Source organism: Cyphellophora europaea (assembly GCF_000365145.1).
Source record: "Cyphellophora europaea CBS 101466 unplaced genomic scaffold supercont1.6, whole genome shotgun sequence".
Lineage (NCBI taxonomy): Eukaryota > Fungi > Ascomycota > Eurotiomycetes > Chaetothyriales > Cyphellophoraceae > Cyphellophora > Cyphellophora europaea.
Genome location: NW_008481812.1, coordinates 1,954,803 through 1,974,733, shown reverse-complemented (window position 1 = coordinate 1,974,733; position 19,931 = coordinate 1,954,803). Strand labels below are relative to the sequence as shown.

The following is a 19,931-nucleotide window of genomic DNA, read 5'->3' as shown; positions in this document are numbered from 1 at the left end:
GTCAGGACTCAACCCTGCTCACATAAAGCACAGCGCAGAACACGCCGTCTCGCGACGATGATAATACCTCGGAGAACCAAGAAGACTGTACATGAGAATACATCATTACATCCTAGTCACTACTTCTCCGGTCTCTCGCCAGTATAACTGGTTCTTACGAGCGTGACTGCTAAGAATTTCCTCCAGCGTCGAAACAACAACTTACCATGAGCATTCTATAAGCCCACATGTCCTGAAATATCGTGATCGCCAGGCAGGCAGTACCACTCAACCAGACACTCCCTTCACAGGGCGCATGGCAGCATACATCTCAGCTAGAGTCGCATTCGAGCTCAACCGCCGGAAGCCTGTCACCATATTACCAATAATTACAGACTCGTTTGACGGCTGATTACCTATAGTATAATAAGTCACGGCCCTTGGCTGCTGGGCTTCATACCAAACCAAGAGCTTTGATATATCGAGCTCAGCGTGGCTTCCACAAGCCATTTCGAGTGCGAGTGTCATGATGGGTCTGACTCGACGTGACGAACTATTAGTACCGCGGTATTCGCCACAGACGTGATGGCGTGGCCTACCAAAGTCCCGTCCCGTCCCGTCAAACGGCCCTGAAGAATACAATTATCTACGCGCCATCTTCCGCTTATGTCTTCTTCGAGGGAGCATCGCAAACCCCTGCTCTGCATGGTAATGGCATTCCCTTGTCCGACCGAATTGAGGGGCCATGAAGTGCACGCCGCCACAAAAAGTGATCAGCCAAAGCATACAGAAACTTACGGACCACGGTACCCACGATCGAACACTGGGAGGCCAGATGTGCATCCACATGGTACAGGAAACGCCCATGACAGCAACCGAGTTGGCGGCGGCGGCTGAACGCGCTGAGCGCGATGAGGCGCGCGCTCCTGGTACCAAAGCGACGCATGGGAATAGCTGCAATGGCGGCGGGATGGGCGATGGCGGCGGCAGCGCCAGCGACAGCGGCAATTCTCATGTGCCGTCGCGGAGAAGTGTTTGGGGCGATGGCTCACAGTTGCAGGCGGCGAATCGAGAGGTGAACAGGAAGCTGTCGTACCGAGGGAAGCAGAAGGTGGAAGCGTGGAGGGCGATATCTGCAGTGGGCGGAGACAATGCCTCTTCGCGGGGTGGTGGCGGCGGTATTAGGAGTGCTTGGTCGCCTGGGGCAGGGGAGGGGACGGAGGATGACCCTTTGGTGCTGGAGTGATGCGTCGGTTGCTAAGCGGCTCAAATCGAAAGACTGGCTGACTCGTGGAATGGTGATAGTCGGCGTTGACGGTTCGGTAAACGAGACACATATTTTAAGAGGCGAGCTGGACGTTCATGCTCTCCCCTTTTCGCGGCCGTCTTTCAGCCATTTGAAATTGCATCCTTCTCGAGCCCCTCTGGCTCCCACAACATCAGTGGATCCTCAATACCGCTGCCTTCGGCGAACGGAAGCTTTGCGACTTCTCTGAACCCACAAGACTCGTAGAACCTCACGCCTGCTACACTTGACGTCAGCAGTATGGGAACACGCTCGGCTCTCGCTCTCGCCTGCGCGAACTCCACGAGCGCCTTTCCTATTCCCCTTCGCTGGTGGTCGGGGCTGACCACCAGGTACTCGCAAAAGTGGTAGTGGCGGCCTTTCGGATCGAGATAGTCGGCTGGGTCGATGGTCTTCTGTGTGGCAAGAAACGCACGCACGTTGGCGTTTGATGTTGAGTGGTCGGATCCTATATACCAGCGGACGAAGTCCTCAGCTCTGTGAAGGCGAAGGTTGAGAGCGTTCCAGATACGGTCATCCAGTGATTCTGCGTTGGGATCGGTGAGGGTGGAAGACATGCCAATGTGACCGATGATGCGTGAGGTGCCATCATAGTCAGGATCGAAGGTATCAGTCACCATATTGAACATTGTCACTCCTCCTTGATAGAAGCGGCCCTTGACACGGCGGAGAAAGCCTTCACGACGAGACAGCGGATAGGCGTGCCCATATGGACACAAGAACCCGTGCAGTCCAATGCATTCATCGAGGGCCATGGCCGCGGCAGATAGTGTGGCCAGTTCGCTAACATCTGCAAACGTGGCAGGTTGGATGTGCATCGTGATAGCAGAAGCCTACGGCGGGGTCGTGAGGGCGTCTGTTTCGCAGACGCAGCATCGACGTCTCACATCTTTATGTCGGAAGCCGAGCTTCGAAGATCTGTTCTTAGATTAAGGCGTCTTCAGATGAGTCACTCAAAAATACTTCTGTTTCGTTGCAGTCGTAGGAGCAAAGACCGCCTCCCCCCTGTAACCCGCCGGAGTGGAGCCTTACCTGTTCCTGTCAAGCGCCCCTGCCGCCCCGCCCCGCCAATCGAGCTCGCGGTGTTGAGTCTTACCGAAAAACCCCCCACATCCAACACTTTGGTCCGGGCTCACATATCAAGTACCTCCTTCTCTAACATTCACTACACCTCAACTTTCACTACACCCGCGATGGAAGTTGCACTAGGCCGGGTGGTGACCCGGCAGGGTCCCCGCCAGCTTTTAACCCTTCGGACCTACAGTACTGTCCGGGACGTACCTCGTCCTGCAGGCAGCTTCACCGATGCCGCTCCCCCAGCTGCCCCGCGTAGCACATCTGTCTTTGACGACGCCGTAGCTGCCACCGGCCCTCGACACAACTGGACGAAGGAAGAGATCTCCCAGATACATCAGACTCCGTTGATGGAGCTTGCTTTTGCTGCTGTATGGTTCCCTACCCGCTCGTCGGACCTTATGACTGATCGATAACAGGGTACCGTGCACCGACGCTTCCACAAACCTTCTGCTGTCCAACTATGCACTCTCATGAACATCAAGACTGGCGGCTGTACCGAAGACTGCTCTTACTGTGCACAATCATCGCGCTACAAGACCGGCCTGCAAGCCACCAAATTGTCCACTGTTGAGTCTGTCATGGAAGCCGCGAAGGTGGCTAAAGCAAATGGTTCCAACCGCTTCTGCATGGGCGCTGCCTGGAGAGACATGCGGGGACGGTCAAGAGGCATGAAGAACATTGTCGACATGGTCAAGGGAGTACGTTCTCTCGGTATGGAGGCATGTGTTACGCTTGGTATGGTCGACAAGGAGCAAGCTCAGATGCTCAAAGAAGCTGGCCTGACCGCTTACAACCACAATCTCGATACCTCGAGAGAACATTACCCCAAAATCATCAGCACCCGAAGCTACGACGAGCGCTTACAGACCATTGAGAACGTACGTGAAGCCGGCATCCACGTCTGTAGTGGCGGCATTCTCGGTCTTGGAGAGACTCCCAAAACCGATCACGTTGGTTTGATTCATACTCTCGCAACCCTCCCGGGTCATCCCGAGTCTTTCCCCGTCAACAAACTTGTTCCCATCAAAGGCACGCCCATGTTCGGCGAGGAGCCTACCAAGCTGGAAGATCTCGTCCGCTGCATTGCCACGGCTCGTCTGGTCATGCCAGCGACCATCATTCGGCTAGCCGCAGGTCGCGTGACCATGCCCGAAAGTGAGCAGATGATGTGCTTCATGGCTGGAGCCAATGCCATCTTCACCGGCGAGAAGATGTTGACCACTGACTGCAATGGCTGGGATGAGGACAAGGCAATGTTCGAGCGTTGGGGCATGGAACCAATGCAGACCGAGGCGAGCAAGATTGTGGCCGAGCCGCAAATGGAGGCCAGGAGTTTCACTCATCTGAGAGGCGAAGTGAAGTCCGGTGATGCCGAGATCAGTGCATGATTGGAAGACAAAGGTTCACGGATCACAGGACCACGATATGCATCAAGAAAACGATACCCGTCGACCGGAAAAGTATGCACAGTCAGAATAGAGCTGTATACACACAGATCAGTGTCCATAAGACATACGTATCGTCCGAGCTGTGGCCTTTCATCTCAGGGACCACGATGATATTCATTTATTTATACATATTCGACACGTTTACCAACTCAATGCTTTCCGCCCTCGTAGTCTTCGATTCGTCAGCGTTTTCTGTCCATTCTTTGTCCGTAGTCGAGCAAGGAAGCCATGCCGCCGCTTCTGTACTTTCCGTGAGGGGCTGTATGTATCCATCTGTCGACGCTTGCCTAGTACAGGAGCTGTCGTCGAGAACGTCCGTGCTACTGATGGTTGGTCCGTAAAGGCGGATGTCAGAAGTGAGGGTGCCATCGTTGGTCGCGTACTCGTGGTAGCGGGTGTGGAAACTGCGAGCTTCGAGAAGGCGGCGCCTAACGAAGATGTAGCTGATCGCGCCGTCGTCGGTCTGGAGGAGATGTTGCTGACTGTTGTAAAAGTCCTACGAATGTCAGTGAGAGGCCAAAGGAGGTATTGGGGCAAAGGCATACCTCCGGTTCGGAACACGATGCACGCGCGAAGGCATGCTATCGAAGATGCATTTGACGACACGGCCACAGATGCGACACATGTCTGCGATTGAGATGAAGGATTTTGTGAGTCGAAACGTTGAGATGCCGTGAAGTGCTCAGAAGTCGATATTGCCGTCGTCAAGGCAAGCTCATGATCGCCGAATTTCAAGATTCGGCAAATGTTTCTCCGGGCGCCGAACCAGAGCCAAAGCCGCCGCGCGGTGCACCGCGCTGTCCTTCGCGCATCCGGGGTTTCGCTGTTTGCACCATCTGTCTTCTTTTGCTGTCTTCATTCCTATTCACCCGGATAAGACATCGGACTGTAGTACTGTGGTCAAAGATGGCTTCCTTGCTGCAGATGCTGGGAGACTTTCCCCGGGTAAGCTGCACCCCTCGTCCGCCGTTGTAACGAATCTGACATGGCATCTACAGCGCCTCGCGGAGTTCCTTGACCGACCAGGTTTTCCTTGGAAGAAGCTGATATTAGGTTTCTCTATCGGTCAATTTGCGCTCGAGGGACTGCTTTCTCTGCGGCAATATAGGGTACTGCAACAGACCAAACCCCCCAAAGCGCTTCAGGAAGAGATCTCGCAGGAAACGTACGACAAGTCTCAGGTACGTAGACCCGAGTCTGCTTCGTGGTGTGTACTGATTGTGACAGGCATACGGTCGCGCCAAATCCAAGTTCGGCTTGATCTCCGGCCTCTACTCGCAGATTCAGAACTTCCTCTTCATTCAATACGATGTCCTTCCCAAGATATGGTCTCTCACTGGCTTCTGGCTCGCACGGTACCTTCCCGCACGCTTCTCTGGGGAGATCTCACACTCGGTACTCTTTTTCCTAACCTTCAATGTTATCTCGCAAATTCTGGCGCTCCCGCCATCATACTACAGTACTTTTGTCCTGGAGGAGAAGTTCGGATTCAACAAGCAGACGGTCAAGCTGTGGATTTCAGACATGTTGAAGAGCCAGGCGTTGATGGTCGTGCTGGGAACCCCGCTACTGAGCGCATTCTTGAAGATCATTCAGGTCACTGGAACTCAGTTCTTCTACTACCTGTGGCTGTTCAGCATTGTGGTGCAGGTCTTCGCCATTACCATCTACCCGATCTTCATCCTGCCGCTATTCAACAAGCTTTCGCCTCTAGAGCCTGGTGAACTGAAGTCTGGCGTTGAGGCACTGGCGCAGCGTCTCCAATTCCCGCTGGATTCCCTGTACGTCATTGATGGAAGCAAGCGCTCCGCTCACAGCAACGCCTATTTCTTCGGTCTGCCCTGGAAGAAGCACATCGTCATCTACGACACACTGATTGCGAAGTCTGAGCCGGAGGAAGTTATTGCAGTGCTGGGCCATGAGCTTGGCCATTGGTCTTTGTCCCACACCACGAAATTGCTCGGCATCGCTCAGGTACGCCGTTCGCTCCTCTCCTTTCCGATTACTAACTTTTGCAGGCTCACATGCTCTACATCTTCGCCCTATTCTCAGTCTTCATCAACAACGCTTCTCTGTACAATGCCTTTGGTTTCCACACGCAGCGGCCCATCATCATCGGCTTCATCCTATTCTCCGACGCTCTTGCGCCAATGGATGCCGTTGTCAAACTGCTCATGAACATCCTCTCCCGCAAATTCGAATTCGAGGCTGACAAATTTGCGCTCGACCTGGGGTACAAAAAGGAATTGGCGCGGAGTCTGATCAAGCTGCAGGTGCAGAACCTGAGCACCATGGACGCGGACTGGATGTACGCGAGCTATCACTATAGCCACCCGATTCTGGCGGAGCGGTTGAAGGGACTCGGGTGGGTGAGCGAGAGCAAGGTCGCGGAGGAGGAGCCTGAGGTGTTGACCGCGAAGGACCGCGAGCTGTAGTGCGGCGACCGGTGGAGTGTACGAGTATGTTGTTTTGTTGAAATAGACATCCCGGTCAACCGTCGGAATGGTAGGCTAAATTGCCGCCATCGTAGACAATGGCGTTGGAATTGCATACCCCAATACTTGGTACATGGCACACTCGCTCGTCGATGCTCGTTGCTGTACCTCCATGTGGGCTTCTCCCATCGACGGTCCTCTTGTACTGCCACCCTGAGAGTCGCGACCTGTCCCATCCGCCATACTCGACCGTGACGAAAAGGCGAAATTCTCCCATGAGTTCCCCCACCCCTAGATATTCAACCATCTTTCCTCTTCTTACTCCTATTTCCCCCCTCCCTCCTTAACTCATCCTTATTCCTCGCCTTCTTGGCCGCCTTCCTCGCCTCCTTCTCCGCCTTGCTCAGCATCGTCGTCGTCGTCTTCACCGCCCCACTCCCAACCTCAGCCTCCGGCACCACCTCTCCATTCCCATCCCCAACTTGCGGCTGTTCCGCCTCCGCCTCCGCCACCGGTTGCACCACGTCTTCTTGCTCCAGCTCGAAATCGTCTTTGTCTTGCCATTGGCCCTCGGCGCCACCTTCCTCTTCCAGCACCACCTCCCCGTCAGCGTCCATCTCGACCTCCCGACGCGCTCGTTTCGTTGGCCTTTGCGTCTGCTTCTCGTCCGCGGCGTCACCTTCGGCTGCTGCGGAGGTTGAGAGCGATATGCCGACGCGCTTGCCTTCCATGCCGTAGCAGACGCGGCGCAGGTTCGAGAGCGTGAGGTTCGTGCCGGCGCCGGCGGAGGCTGAGACGGGGCCGTGGTCCGTGAGGGTGCTGTCCGGGCGGTAGGCGGCGTTGGTGTCGGCGAGGGTGAGGAAGGAGGAGAGGAAGTCGTGGGCTTCCGCGTGGGTGAGGCGCGTGGTGGTGTGCGTCTGGTGGGGGTGGGGAGGGGTGAGGTGCGCCATTTTGGGGACTAGCGGGTGGTGGTCGAGAAGGGTTCGAGGGTTGCAGGGTCAGAGGTCGGGGTGTCGCAAGTCTGGTATTGAGCGTGCGCGTGGGAGGTGGTGCGATCGCTCTGATAGCTCTCTCGCCAGGAGGTGCGAGGGTCTAGCGTCTGTAATATCGCTGCGCGCTATTGCGAGGGATCGCACTGAGTTCGTTTGCATGAGCAAGTAAGATGAAGTAAGGTCACGAGTGAGTTCGCAGCCCGCAAGCGTTGCGGTTCAAAAAGTTCGATGTCGCGGGCGGAAATCTTGTCCGCGGCCGGGGTTCTACCGCCCCGCTTTTGTGCATTCACTGCCTGATCAACCTACGACTAGAGACTAACTAACACAGGAAGATATAATTGCTGAGACGCTTCATAGTAGGGCCTGTCTGGTCTATGGAGGCTGGAACCGGTATGAGACCAAACTCATGCTGCACAGCTCTGCGTGCGTCCCATCTCTGGAAATGCTACACGTGTTCAACATTTATATTCTTCCAACCAGATACCGCAAGATAGGCTACCTGCCGTGGTGGTGGGAGCCAGAACCTTTGCCAATGGCGACACCAGATCGCGAAAGCGCTTTTGCTGGCATTCGAAGGATAGAAAGGACTATTGCTGGCGACTAAGCCACCTGACGGGAGAGAGCGCGGCTCGTCATACTTTGGACGATGTACTATCACGCCACCGACCTGCCCGATGCAGCACTCATCATCTCCCTTGCATCTACACTACGCCCAGATGGAGCACGGCTCTCGCCGGTACAAATATGGGGCCGGTAGCTGCGTGGTGGGCTCTGGCGGACTATTTGGGGAACGATACTGCTGGTGCATACCATAGCTCAAGTCTACATCAGCGACATGCCTTGCATTGACACAGCGTCCGTGCAATTGAATCTGGACAGAAGCACAGATAGGCTGTAGCATACAACCACAGCAATCACAAGAGTCTGCTCGACAAGGATATCGTTCCCGTGCTCTGGGTGGAAGTTGAGGTCCTTGGGGCCTTGGCAGTGAGCGGCCTTGCAGGACATGGGGCTTTAGCACAGAACCCCAAAAGAGGCTCATTCATCCCAGGGTTGCAATGCAACGATCGACTCGCACTCGAAGGCTGCTTTGATGAAAGAGAACATTGGCCAAGGTGCGCGAGACGAAGTTGACTACGGCATGACAACGCTTGGCGCCCAGCTCTAGCGTCCACTCCGCACACGAAAATCATCGAAGAGGCTCGTCAACGGGTTTCACAGAGACCAAAAAGATATCAGGTATCATAATCGAACCACCAAAACGCAAAAGAACTGCAAAAGGAGCAAAAAAACTTGGAGCTTCTCTTTGATTGAGCGTGTCATCCTTAGTGCAGGGGCCATGCTAATCTTCTCTGTATCGTTTCAAATTGACCAAATGCCCGAAGGCATGTGCCAAGAAAGCCAGAGTAAAATATAAACTTGCTGTTACACACAGCCATAGTCGCTCGATTCTTCTCCTGGCCCAGGGCAAAGCCACCGCCCGGTCCAGAGCCTCGCTTACGCCACCCCTGACACAGGCCAGCCTGGCCCGCGATGTGGCTTTCTCGCCTACCTTTCCTTTTCCGCACCACACCGCCTTCGCGTGAGTTCGTATGTCTTGTAGAATCGATCGACCGCACAAAAATTCTCCCCTCGGGGCAGGAAAACCCCTCACACCACATACAGCACCCAAAGGCCCCCTTTCCCTGGCCCTTGTTCCAGCCGAGAGGTCTCGAACGGGCTTTGTGCAGATGGCTTTCAGCGCCGATGTATCCCTGTCAGGTAAGCTGCCCAGCAAATAATGGTGGGGCGTGTGTGGCCTGGGAGCCTCGGGCCATCGCGGCGAGAACGGAACTTGTCTTGGTACTTCCTCGCTCGAAATGTTTCATGGGCAATTCCCACCAAGACCGCGTTTTCTTGCAATTCCTTTTTGCGGAATTCGAAAGCCGCTTTCTCATCGGAGATGCCAAGTCGAGGATACGTGGCGGCTTCATGGAAACTTGAAGGACCCCCCTTGGCCGGAAGTGCCGTGCTCCCGTATATGCTCACGAGAAAGCCAGGCTAAGAGGGTTTAACGATGTCTATGAGAAGACGAAAGTCTGTCGAAAGGGGAGCCGCCCGGCGCCTGATTGGCCCCGCGCCGACTGCCGGCCGGCTGACACCCGGGGGGTTCAGGAAATCCAGGCGGTTGCTTCCAGCGTATTGTGTATGAGCAGTCCCGGCAGGGTCCGTTCGCAACCTGCCGCTGGAAGTTTCGGGGAGTCTTTCGCAAGGCGGCTCTTTTCTCCAGCCTGTATGTGTGCGGCGAACTCTTCTCCCTTGTCGGATACACGGCTTTGAAATCCGGCGGCTACACGGGAAATATAACTCCCCAACATACATGAGTCTTCAATTCGTAGACACTTTCCGATCCCAGATCTTTTCCGGCAACCTATAGTGTCACCAACGGCCGGTAGAGCAGGGAAGGGGCCCTGCCTTGTCCTCTCGACACGTTCGCCACCGAAGAAAGGGAGCCTGCTCCCATGCCTTCCAGCGAGATACGTAAAAACGCTTCCCAAAAGCATACTGTAGCAAAGCGACACACACCGGCAGCCAACAAGCAACAAACCTAACAACGTCACTTCATCGGACTCTTTCCCCAAATCCTCCCTGTCAGGTCCTCCTAACAGACGCAAAAAACCACCATTTGCAAAGCCCGCAAGAGAAACACGATGCTCTGCCCGCCCCCATCCCCAATCCCCATAACCAGATCGGGGCCACGCTTCCCTGGTCCGTTGCATGTACCGGCTACCGTGCGCCAACGCCAGGCCCCTGAGATTCGTCCATCTCCATCTCGCGTGCTTAGTTAGACCAGGGAGAGTGTTTCTCTCTCACACGTACACACCGATGCAAAAAGATCGTTGCGCGATGCGCATCTGCATAAGGTTCAGTAATCCGGGGTTACCCAGCCCCTATTGGATCATTGCCATCACCGCAGTGTACACACCGCTCTCTCTCTCTCTCTCGCTGTGTCCCTCTGTGTCTCTCTCTCGGAGTGCACGGAATAGTTAGAGGAGAAGTTGACTTTGTCGGGTGGGTGGGGGGCATGACCCGTAGGTTCGGAACTCGGAGCTGGGAAGGCTATGCTAATACTGTACATAACATTCTGCCCGGGTAGATGTGTTCCAAATATGTTTTCACTGTTCTCTTTGGGGGAAAAGGGGATTTTTTGGGTTTTGTGGCTGGAAGAGGGAGAGGGGCGGGGGGAACGCCACAAAAAGTGTGTAGAGCCCGAGATTTTGAGCGCTGGAAGGCTTAAGAATTAGGGGGCAAGGGGGACATTGCGCGATATAGATCATTATTGGGTTCGCAGAGGAGTCAGTGGGGCATGCTGTGGTGATTAGGACGGAGGCGTTTACGGGGCGTGGTGGTACACAATTGTTCCTCGCTGCGATGCAAAGGCAAGAGAGGCGAGCAGCTGCTAGGACTGCATGTCGACTCAAGCGGAATGTTGGTTTCAAGGGAAATAGTGACCACGTGTTGTTGACCGATGGTATAGTCTGCATTATGGTTCGTTACGTGATGTGATTGCTTCGAGACTGGTTCGACTAACCCAGATTGCTCGCTACAAAAACTACTGCATTGCGTTCAAGCGGGGTATTTTCCTGAGCTCTTCTCGAGCCTACTTCCTTAAGTTAAGTGCTGGGATTGCTGAAATCTGAAATCTGAAATCCGGCCGGGCGGACCTTCTTCACCGGTCAGTACTCACTTGCAACCATCCTGATCAAAGACCGAAATTAACGATCATGATATTCTCTTCACGGATGACATTCAGCCAATCGACATCCAGACTCTGGCCCGTGGACATGAAGCGCTCGTTCTGCCTGTGATAGACGCGCTCCAGCGCTCGTCGCGTAGCCGCCGTGTTCCTCCCGATGCTGTTCTGCGCCATACGCTCCAGCAATTCCAGGGCGAGGATCTTCTGCCCGCCGTCGTGGCACGCGAATCCCGCCATGAAGGTGGGGAAGATCAGGAAGCGGGCATCCGCGAGGCCCTGGTCCAATAACCGTGACGTGGCGGCGAGAATCTGGTTGGCGGCGACTGAGATTTCCGTGTCGTATTCGGGTGGGGTTTCGAGACGTTGCGTCGACCACATGGACGTGTGGGAGTAGATGATGCAGGCGCGGTAGAGGGTTTGGGCGTGCTCGAACAGGCGCTTGGGACGGACTGGGAGGTGGTCGGTGTTTTGCGCGATGAGCACCACCGAGGGTGTTGCCCAGAGCTCGCGCAACGACTCCTGGAGCTCGTAGACCTGGACTTGACGGTGCGGTGAGCCGCCTCCAGGTTCGCGAAATTCTTTGGAGAGCAGAGCCAGGCGAACGGCTAGAATTGTGACTTCAAAATCCAGTTGCAGGATGACTGGTAGAGCATCGAGCTCGTTGCCGTAGACGATGCTTGAGCCATCCATTCCCAATGGGTACAGGTGATAGCTGGGATGGGGAATCATGTCGCTTCTGAAAAGACTGCCAACCAGATCGCCTGAACTTGCACCAGCGAATATCGCTTCCATGTCGATCATACAAAGCCACCAAATAATGAAGGGGTATCGTTCAGTGCCAAAGATGCTGCGTCGTAATCCGGATATTTGAATAAGTGTGGAAAGATGCTGTCGCCAATGCGAATCTTCGGCGGTAACAATCTGGAGGTTGTCAGCAATGGATGATTGAAAGGAGAAATAAACATACTTCATGAATGATGAGTAGGAAATGCGTTAGGAAGGAGCCGTCAGAAGCGAGATCTTCCGTGCTCTTCAACGTATCTTTCAGGACAGACACAGCTGCCTGATAATGCTGCAGGGCTTCGACGCGGTCTCGGTCAGTTGCGAAGCTGAAAGCAGCGACTGCTTTGATGGCATGTTGAAGCTAGTTTTGTCAGCAATATTCAAAGCAACAAGCGGTGGACTCACTGGTGGGAAGAACCTTGCTTCGCGCTCGAAAAGCAGCGCGCTTGATTTGTCCAGCCCATCAACCACACCCAGTTCTGCTGGCACCAAATGCTTCCACACCACGTGCTTGAATTGTTTCATATATCGATCTTCGGCGTCTCCCTCGTCTTCCGTCTTGATACGAGTGAGTGTAGGGCTTGGCGGCTGTTCGCGCGAAGTAACCCTGCGGACTACATCCTCGAAGCGTGGCAGCACAACGATATTTGGGTCGTGGGGTAGTGAAACAACTTCGCTGTCTCGTCCTAGGGAACTAGCAAGGCTTGCTGCGATGGAAGGTCGACGCAAAGGTGATGTTTTTTCACGTCGCATGTCCATGTCGTCGCTATATTCGGGTAGATGTGCAAAACTGTTGGGATTGACCAAAACATGGTATGTGCCGGGTGAGCTGCGTTCGGCCTTCCTCTCCCTTTCTTCGTCGTTGATTAGCTTTGCGAAAGGAGGCAGATCATCGGGTACCGATCCCTGACTCGTTTCGGTGGGAGCGGGTGAGTGGGCTGTAAGTCGTCAGCCAGCAACCAGACTCTGAAGAGACATACTGACAATCCCATATGGAGCTCCCCACTATGGACACCTCTGCCATGCGCTCAACCACCCTCGGAGTGTCATCTCGAAAAGATAGACGAGGACTGTAGTCACAGACATGTCCAAGCCGAGAGCATTGCCCACAAACGGGTCGTCCTTCGTCGCACTTTACCTTTCGTGTGCGACAAGTCCAACATCCGGTGCGTGACCTTGGCGGTAAACGAGCGCGGGGCGGGATGCTAGGCTGCCCACTCCGACTGGAACTGGCCGAGGATGAAAGGTCGTCCTTGGGCGCAATGATGGGGAGTCGCACTGGTCCTTTTTTCGAGGCTTCACCTCGTTTTTCTTCTTGCATTACAAGCGTTGCGGACATGAGTCGGAGAAAGTGAGGGAGGCTTGAGAAAAGGGAGTCCAATGGTTCATAAGCACATGTCACAGTGCATTAGCCCAGCCATGTGGCGGAGGCTATCGTTGGTAGTATCTGCCGAAGCGCAGACCCAGAGATATAGATCGGACCTGTGGGGGGGAGCAGAAAAATTTGGGAAGGGAGCGGTAATTGATGGGGAGGCTAGAATATGGATAGACCAAGGATACATTGCAGTCGATATACCTACAAGAAGGGAGAGACCCTGGTGGTTCATTTTGGGTCAAGACTCGCACGATTCCGGCAGGCTTGCAGGCTTGCAGGCCTGCATGAGCATCAGTGGAGCTAGCGGCGGCGGCTTTTGGATCAGTCTTTTGACTACTGTGTGATCATGGGAACGGGCGATACTGACAGCCCGCGGGTCAAGGTGTATTCAGATCGGCATGGTTCGACAATGCTGAGCCTGAGTCTGGGTTGGCCGACGCCAGGCGAGTCAAGGGGCGGCTAGAGGAGCTGACACGAAAAGTTTTTCCGATCCGTGGGCAGAACCGGGCCGATAAAGATCCGGTCTGGCCAATGAGCGACCACTGCGGCATTTGGACGAGGCTTCGTGGCGCCCGCCGGCCAGGATGCCTGAGGCACTTCAAGCCACACCCGTCACCCCTCCCTCCCCCACCCTCATTCTCATTACTCGAGCGAAAACAGGTCGTTGGGTGCGAGTCGACACCGAAAAATCAAACTCGGGCCTGCCGACTCGGTTCGCTACCGAGCAGATGGTTTCTGGCGAAGATCAGGCTCGAGATTTGCCGGGTCACCGCTATGCAATGTACAGTACCTTGTTGGCGATTTGGGTGTCATGGTACCCCTGTCAGACAAGGCCTCTAGGCCGGGCCTAAGCTCTCTCAATACGGAAAGTAGAAACAGCAAGTGTGGACATGGGGCCCATGATCCGCAGCTAGGGTTGAATCTTGCCCGTCATCGGAAGATCGCCCCTCGAGATACGACTGGACGTGCCATGCAAGGATACACAACATGAGGGGGTGGTTGCTCGTCAGCCAACAGGACTTCGGACGGAAATGGTCTCCCACCGTCTGCAATTCGCACTTCTACAGCCTTACAGCCAAAGCTGCACCATGATCACGCCACGCGGTTCCACCAGATGCAAATTAGACCCCCGTTTCCGCACGCTTGAGCATCTCCACCGCTTTGGCCATGTCGTCTCGTAACGGCCTCGAACGCTCAGTCTGAAGCCAGCTGTCCAGGATCGGAGCCAGCCTGCCGCGGGACTGTGCGGTGGTCAAAGTGGGGGATCCGGCCAAGACCGAACCGAGTTCAACTCGTGCCTGGCGCGCGGATTCGGGCGCAGACGCATGGTCAAAGTGGCTCAGCAACGCCAAGATGAGCTGCTCCGAAAAAGCCTCAAGGCCGGAGCCTGCCCCTATTTCGTATGCGCCATTTTGATTCGTTCCTTCACAACCTCGCCTCTGATTTTCTTCGTTTTCTTCGATTTCTTTCACCACCCTCATGAAAAATGAGGTCGCTTGCTGGCATAGCGCCGTGTCCAGAGCCGGACTTTTCTGTGCATGGAGCCGGTTCACCACTGCACCAGCTTGGCCTAGAACATCAGCTTTGCCACGTGGGCTCAGAACCTCAAACAGGCATAACCCAACGGCCTCTAGTGTTCGATCCATTGTCTTGCTCCTGCTCGCTGCGTTAGGGTCAGATTCGGAGACGATTCGGATAAGTCTTACCTGGTCCGTCTGTCACTGTCTTTCTCACCGTCGATCTCCATCGCATCGTCATTTGCCAACTCCTCCACCAAGTCGACTAGCCAAGGTACAACCTGCTCGGATAGATTCAAATCCCGTCGAGATTTTGCGAACTCCCCGAGCGCTTGGATAGCATGGGGTCGGTAGGTTTCGTTTTGTCGCTTCGCTTCTCGTAGCGCAATCTTCACCATCTGGTCGCTCGCGCTTGGATCAGTCCATAGACTTGGGACGCTCTCCACAAACTTCGGGAAGGCCGAGACGACCCTCTCCTTGCCCTCCCATGTCTTGCCGTTAAGCGCTTCCTGCACTAGCGGCCACACAAGCGCCGCTTCAGCTTCACCGTTCTGGCCATGTGAGGCTAGTGAGGTGACCAATGCGGCCACGGAAAAGCAACACGCATGTCGAATTGGCCATAGTGGCGACTTGATGTGGAGCATAATCAAATCCGAGATTTCCTTTAGGTAGAGTTGAGCCGCACGAGAGCCCCCAATGTTATCCTTCCACGGTGGATCGAACCGTTCTCGGACCTGCTCATCGGTATCGTTACGTCCAATGAACGCAAATGGAAGGAACGTCGAGCCGAAGTTGAGGAAGACATCATTCGAAGTCTTTGAGATCGACTGAAGGATCTCTCCTGCCACTGCGCGGTGAGTCAAGTCCTGTGACTCAAAGAACAGCTTTTGAGCGTATTTGCTGGTGGCATGGATCTCCTTCTCGGAAGCCAGCCGCATCAAGTAACCAAGTGACGTACTGAAAGCCACGCTGATGGTAGCATTCCGGTCGATGATATGTTTGCGATGAAGCCGAGCGAACCGATCTGCGAAGGGCCGAAAAGCACTTGGGTGACGCACAACGAGTGTCACCATAACTCTGCTGAGTCCAACACGTGAGGGGAGCCCGATGGCAGTCTTGAAACAACTCTCCAGGCGCTGCATCGCGTCATCCATCGGCGCCTTCGCGGTCGACTCCACTCCCTCCATAGCATCGTCGCTGTTTGCTTCTACCGACTTGGTTGCTGTCAAACTCTCTAGGCATCGGTCTATCGCCTCAGTGACTGGTGAAGCATTTACACTCGACACTCTCATCTTGTCGAGCTTCTCCGCCGTCATCCCGTACTTGTCTGCGTTGAGATGCAGATAATTGATGCTCTCGTGCTCGAGGGAGCTAAGAGAGTTAACAAGTGTTTCCAGAATCACAGGAGCGAATGGCTGCAGAGACTTTGGCGGACTCTTTTTGACAACCTCGAGCAGAGTGACGGTGGCATACTGCTGCACTTCCTGAGCTCCAGCAGCTCCCGCCATCTGCTGCAGAAGAAAGGGCATCGCATGGTTCAGCAACGTCGTGGCGCGTTTCGTGTCTCCCTGTCCAACCTCCAGATTCCGAACAAGCATGTTCGTTAGTGTACGGCAAAGCTTCATGGCAGCTACCCGGACGCTTTCTTTCACATCATCCAGAACTTTGAAGGCAACTTTCCAAATCTCATCAAGGTATCCTTCAAGCTTCTCAATATCTCTGCCCGACACCAGGTCACTGATAGCTGCACAACTTGCTTCTCGAGCTCGCCACTCTTTGCCGGACAGTACACTTTTGAGAAGGTCGTCCATGATCAGGCCGAAATTCTGGTCGACGACAGCCGCAGGATCCTTTACAAGCGCTCGCCAAATCTCATTCATCGACCGCTGGACGTTTGGATTGGGATCGAACCTATATCGAAAGAGTTTCGGATAGAACTTCTTGTTTTCTGCAAGGTACGTCGAGTCTGCCAGAACGCTGCTCAGGCCGAATTTGCCAAAGGCTGCACGACTAGACCATATGGCGTTGTTGGAAGCCAGATTCATGAACTTGTAGACCAAGCTTGGATCTCCCATCTCAGTAGCCAAGCTAACGATGTCCTTGTAAGTCGTGACAGATTCACCCCGCTCGGTAGGCAGAGTCCCAGCCTCAAATAACTGGGTATCCTCGTTGACAGTTCCTGACATTTTCGCTCCGGAACCGGTAAAAGAATGGACTAAGTCGCGCACGAGGTCGTCTCGAAGGCCCTTATCACCCTTCTCATACACAATGCCTAGGCCACGGGAACCGGCTTCTTGAACAATCTCGTCACGGTCTGTAAGTAGCCTAGCGAAAGCGGCTTGACACTGTCGGAGCCGAGATTGTACGGCACTTACATCTCCACAATATTGGACCATGCTGAGCAGCCATATTGCGGCAGCCTTTCTTAATGTAGGCTTTGTCGTTTGGCATTTTTCAATCAATGCCTCCATAAGGTACTCTTGCAACTTCGGATGAAAGCCCCACGGTGGTAATTCGGCTCGCACATCGAACTCGTTCATGGTTGCTGACGACTGAAAGCCAGTAACAGCCACGGAAAGAGCCTCCCCAAGTGCAAAGTGGAATTCCGCCTGCTTCACCTCATAGAGTGTGAATAGGCGGTCCAGAAGGCCATGGGTGGCTTCATCGCCCTCTGAACCAGCCTTGAACCCAACGAGACGACCCATGGCGAGGATAGCTTGCCCATTTTGCTTCTTGCATTCTTTCATTAGAGCTTCTACCACATCAGGCGGCGCAAGCGGTAGCTCTTTCTCCGGCTTAGTACATAACGCAATTTGGCCCAGACATGCGATCGCGGTGTTTTTGATAGATAAATCAGACGATTGGAGAATCATGCTTGTCAGCAAGCTCGTAATCCTAGTGACAACCACTTGCATGTCGGCTGACTGTCGGAGGCTAGACCGTGTAGCAATGAATGTGGCTGCTAGTAAGCTGCCTCTCACTTTAACCGCACCACTTCCAATGGCCGATTCCCATTCAGAGCATTGGTCAAGATATGAAATGACCTGGCCGGATGCGGTGTCATTCAAAGATTCAAAAATACCCAAGGCTCGAGCTGCGCGACGCTGGGTATCGGTCTGCAGGAGTTCCTCGCGCAGATGAACCATTCCACCTGACCTCAGGAGGCTGAGCACGGAATTTTTGCAAAGGGACAAGAGTTGGAGTGCAACCTCGGCATGCTGTTCGGATTTCGATCCCGTGCTCTGAACAGCGAGCTGCAGGAATTGTGCAAGAGCCGGTTCTGGGAGCCGATCAAGTCGGTCCCTTATGGAAGTACGGGCACTAGCACTATTGAGTATCAACCCGTCGATCTGGCTCTTCCATTCAGCGGAGTCATCAAGCTGGTTTGAGGTCTGCTGCAATGCCTCGCTGACCAAGATATTGCGGCAGAAAATTATGGCTGTGCTCAACGATGATTTGTTTGACAGCAGATGCTGACTATCAGCACTGTTGAAGAAGCGATCTGCTAGACTTGTGAACGAGGGATAGTCGAGCTTGTCGGTGGGGGCAAGATTCCGAGCCAAGTTCTGGTTGGAAATGTGCCAGTAGGGATCAAGACCTCGTTCACCCTCATCAGCGAGTTCTTTGCGGTCCGCAAGTCCAACAGCCAGGACGTCAATAAGTCGTGCAGTAGTGTCTGAGAACGACAAGCATTTGTTTGCGAAGCGGACAGCAGTATAGCGTGTGCTGTGCACAGTCGGGAAATAGTATGTGGGATCTTCGTCGCCTGGCTCTGCGCGGACATTCCAAAGGAGTAGCTCTATGAGCGCAGGTGCGAACTTTCCATCCTCCGTAGGTACAATGTTCATAATGCGGCTAAGCGCTTCTTCGATACTGCCCCGGATATCCCGGGTTTCGTCACATCTCAGGCTGGTAAAGAGCCACGTAATTAGATTCATGTTGGGTTGTTGCGGTTTCTGAGAATTAGGCGATTTAACGCTTGCGAGCAGACCAATGCTCTCGTAAGCTTTGGCACGAAGCTCTGACTCTGCAGGGGATCGATCTTGGGGCGTTGGCCAACCTTGTAGTTCGACGTAATCTTTTAGCAGGACTTGTATTTTCTCGGCAACCTCACCCATGCTAGAGCTGATTCGAACTGCCCACGAAAGGTACGAGAAGATAGCAGCACGTAGCTTTGATGCTTCAAGGCCGGTATCGGGCGAGGACAGCTGCTTGTTCACCAGCGCGAGGATCCTTCCCGTACTTTCGGTCGACTTCTGACTTCTTGATAGTAATGATAATATCCTGGTCTGCAATTTAGGTTTCGACCGGTCGTATAGATCGAACAAGGTCTCGACAGAAGATTCTGACTCTAAGTCAAAGTTGCACTGCTTGAACATTACATCGGCTTTGCTGGATGCTGCGGCATTGGCGTCTACAGTCATGATAGTAGCCGGAATCAGTCTCTGGCTGTCGCCGAAAACTGCAGTGAAGAGGAAGTCAGCGAGTGGAGGGACGACGCTCGTTCTCTGGCGGTACTGTTTCTCGAAGACTACCTTGAAGTCGTCGTGCAGACCTTGCACTGTACTTGACAGCTTCGGATCGTAAAGTAAAAATCGAGAAATATGTGAGGCGAGGATGTCACACTGTGGCGACGATAGGTCTAACTTCTCCTTCAAGGCCACATCTTCCTTGCTGCGACGTTCTGGGGCTTTCCATTGCCGAAGTCCGTCCAAGAGAAAGTCAAATGCAATTGACCACAGCTTTTGCGTTGTGGCATCGACAGTGGGTGTCTCGGGTACCGCGAACTTCAAGACCTCCTGGAGGATAGTAGGAGCATCTGCGGGTCTCACTCTTCCAAGACCTTGCTGAATGAAGACCAGGCTGAACCTCCGAACGAAAGCGCTCTCCGTACTTTGAAGGTTCTTGAACAAGCCTGGAAGTGGGACTTGTATCGATTGGCTGATCTTGAGCCGCTGATTGACATACTGGCAGACTTTGATGGTCAGATTGCGATTGCGTTCGGTTTCCGAGGCCAGCTTGAGGATTAATGCTGGAAGGAACTTCTGGATGATGTCCTCGAATTGCTCATCGTTCTTGGCACCCGCTATCCGCAGCTCGAGTTTCTCGATGAGCTGGTACTCGCGGACTGGATCTGCTGGAGGTGCTGCGGCCATTTCTGTGGCTCCGAAGATTCTCTATTGCATAACAATGTCGTGGCCTACGAGCATTGATAAACAGCGGAGTGCAAAGCCGGCCCCCAGATTATCGGTCGTGCTGCCAGTAAGAGTTCTGATGACGAAC

At 54.1% G+C, this 19,931-nt stretch overlaps 7 protein-coding genes across 7 annotated transcripts; 3 read left to right on the top strand and 4 right to left on the bottom strand.

Annotated features, from left to right (window-relative positions):
- Window positions 1-826: 826 nt before the first annotated feature.
- On the top strand, window positions 827-1,225 carry HMPREF1541_06972 (uncharacterized protein; the record flags this gene model as incomplete). Its single annotated transcript, XM_008721297.1, has 1 exon — window positions 827-1,225. The coding sequence occupies one exon, from the start codon at window positions 827-829 to the stop codon at window positions 1,223-1,225; it is 399 nt and encodes a 132-aa protein (XP_008719519.1).
- A 143-nt stretch (window positions 1,226-1,368) lies between these two features.
- On the bottom strand, window positions 1,369-2,103 carry HMPREF1541_06971 (uncharacterized protein; the record flags this gene model as incomplete). Its single annotated transcript, XM_008721296.1, has 1 exon — window positions 1,369-2,103. The coding sequence occupies one exon, from the start codon at window positions 2,101-2,103 to the stop codon at window positions 1,369-1,371; it is 735 nt and encodes a 244-aa protein (XP_008719518.1).
- Window positions 2,104-2,478: 375 nt separating this feature from the next.
- Window positions 2,479-3,750, top strand: HMPREF1541_06970 (biotin synthase; the record flags this gene model as incomplete). Its single annotated transcript, XM_008721295.1, has 2 exons — window positions 2,479-2,730; window positions 2,779-3,750. 2 exons carry the CDS (start codon window positions 2,479-2,481, stop codon window positions 3,748-3,750), a joined length of 1,224 nt encoding a protein of 407 aa, XP_008719517.1.
- Window positions 3,751-4,716: 966 nt separating this feature from the next.
- HMPREF1541_06969 (uncharacterized protein) lies at window positions 4,717-6,245 on the top strand (the record flags this gene model as incomplete). The annotated part of the gene is made up of 4 exons (XM_008721294.1): window positions 4,717-4,755; window positions 4,809-4,991; window positions 5,038-5,784; window positions 5,829-6,245. The coding sequence occupies 4 exons, from the start codon at window positions 4,717-4,719 to the stop codon at window positions 6,243-6,245; spliced, it is 1,386 nt and encodes a 461-aa protein (XP_008719516.1).
- Window positions 6,246-6,599: 354 nt separating this feature from the next.
- Window positions 6,600-7,195, bottom strand: HMPREF1541_06968 (uncharacterized protein; the record flags this gene model as incomplete). The annotated part of the gene is made up of 2 exons (XM_008721293.1): window positions 6,600-6,680; window positions 6,728-7,195. The coding sequence occupies 2 exons, from the start codon at window positions 7,193-7,195 to the stop codon at window positions 6,600-6,602; spliced, it is 549 nt and encodes a 182-aa protein (XP_008719515.1).
- Window positions 7,196-10,979: 3,784 nt separating this feature from the next.
- HMPREF1541_06967 (uncharacterized protein) lies at window positions 10,980-12,780 on the bottom strand (the record flags this gene model as incomplete). The annotated part of the gene is made up of 4 exons (XM_008721292.1): window positions 10,980-11,894; window positions 11,941-12,117; window positions 12,162-12,694; window positions 12,741-12,780. 4 exons carry the CDS (start codon window positions 12,778-12,780, stop codon window positions 10,980-10,982), a joined length of 1,665 nt encoding a protein of 554 aa, XP_008719514.1.
- Window positions 12,781-14,252: 1,472 nt separating this feature from the next.
- On the bottom strand, window positions 14,253-19,804 carry HMPREF1541_06966 (uncharacterized protein; the record flags this gene model as incomplete). Its single annotated transcript, XM_008721291.1, has 2 exons — window positions 14,253-14,787; window positions 14,838-19,804. The coding sequence occupies 2 exons, from the start codon at window positions 19,802-19,804 to the stop codon at window positions 14,253-14,255; spliced, it is 5,502 nt and encodes a 1,833-aa protein (XP_008719513.1).
- Between the last annotated feature and the right edge of the window lie 127 nt (window positions 19,805-19,931).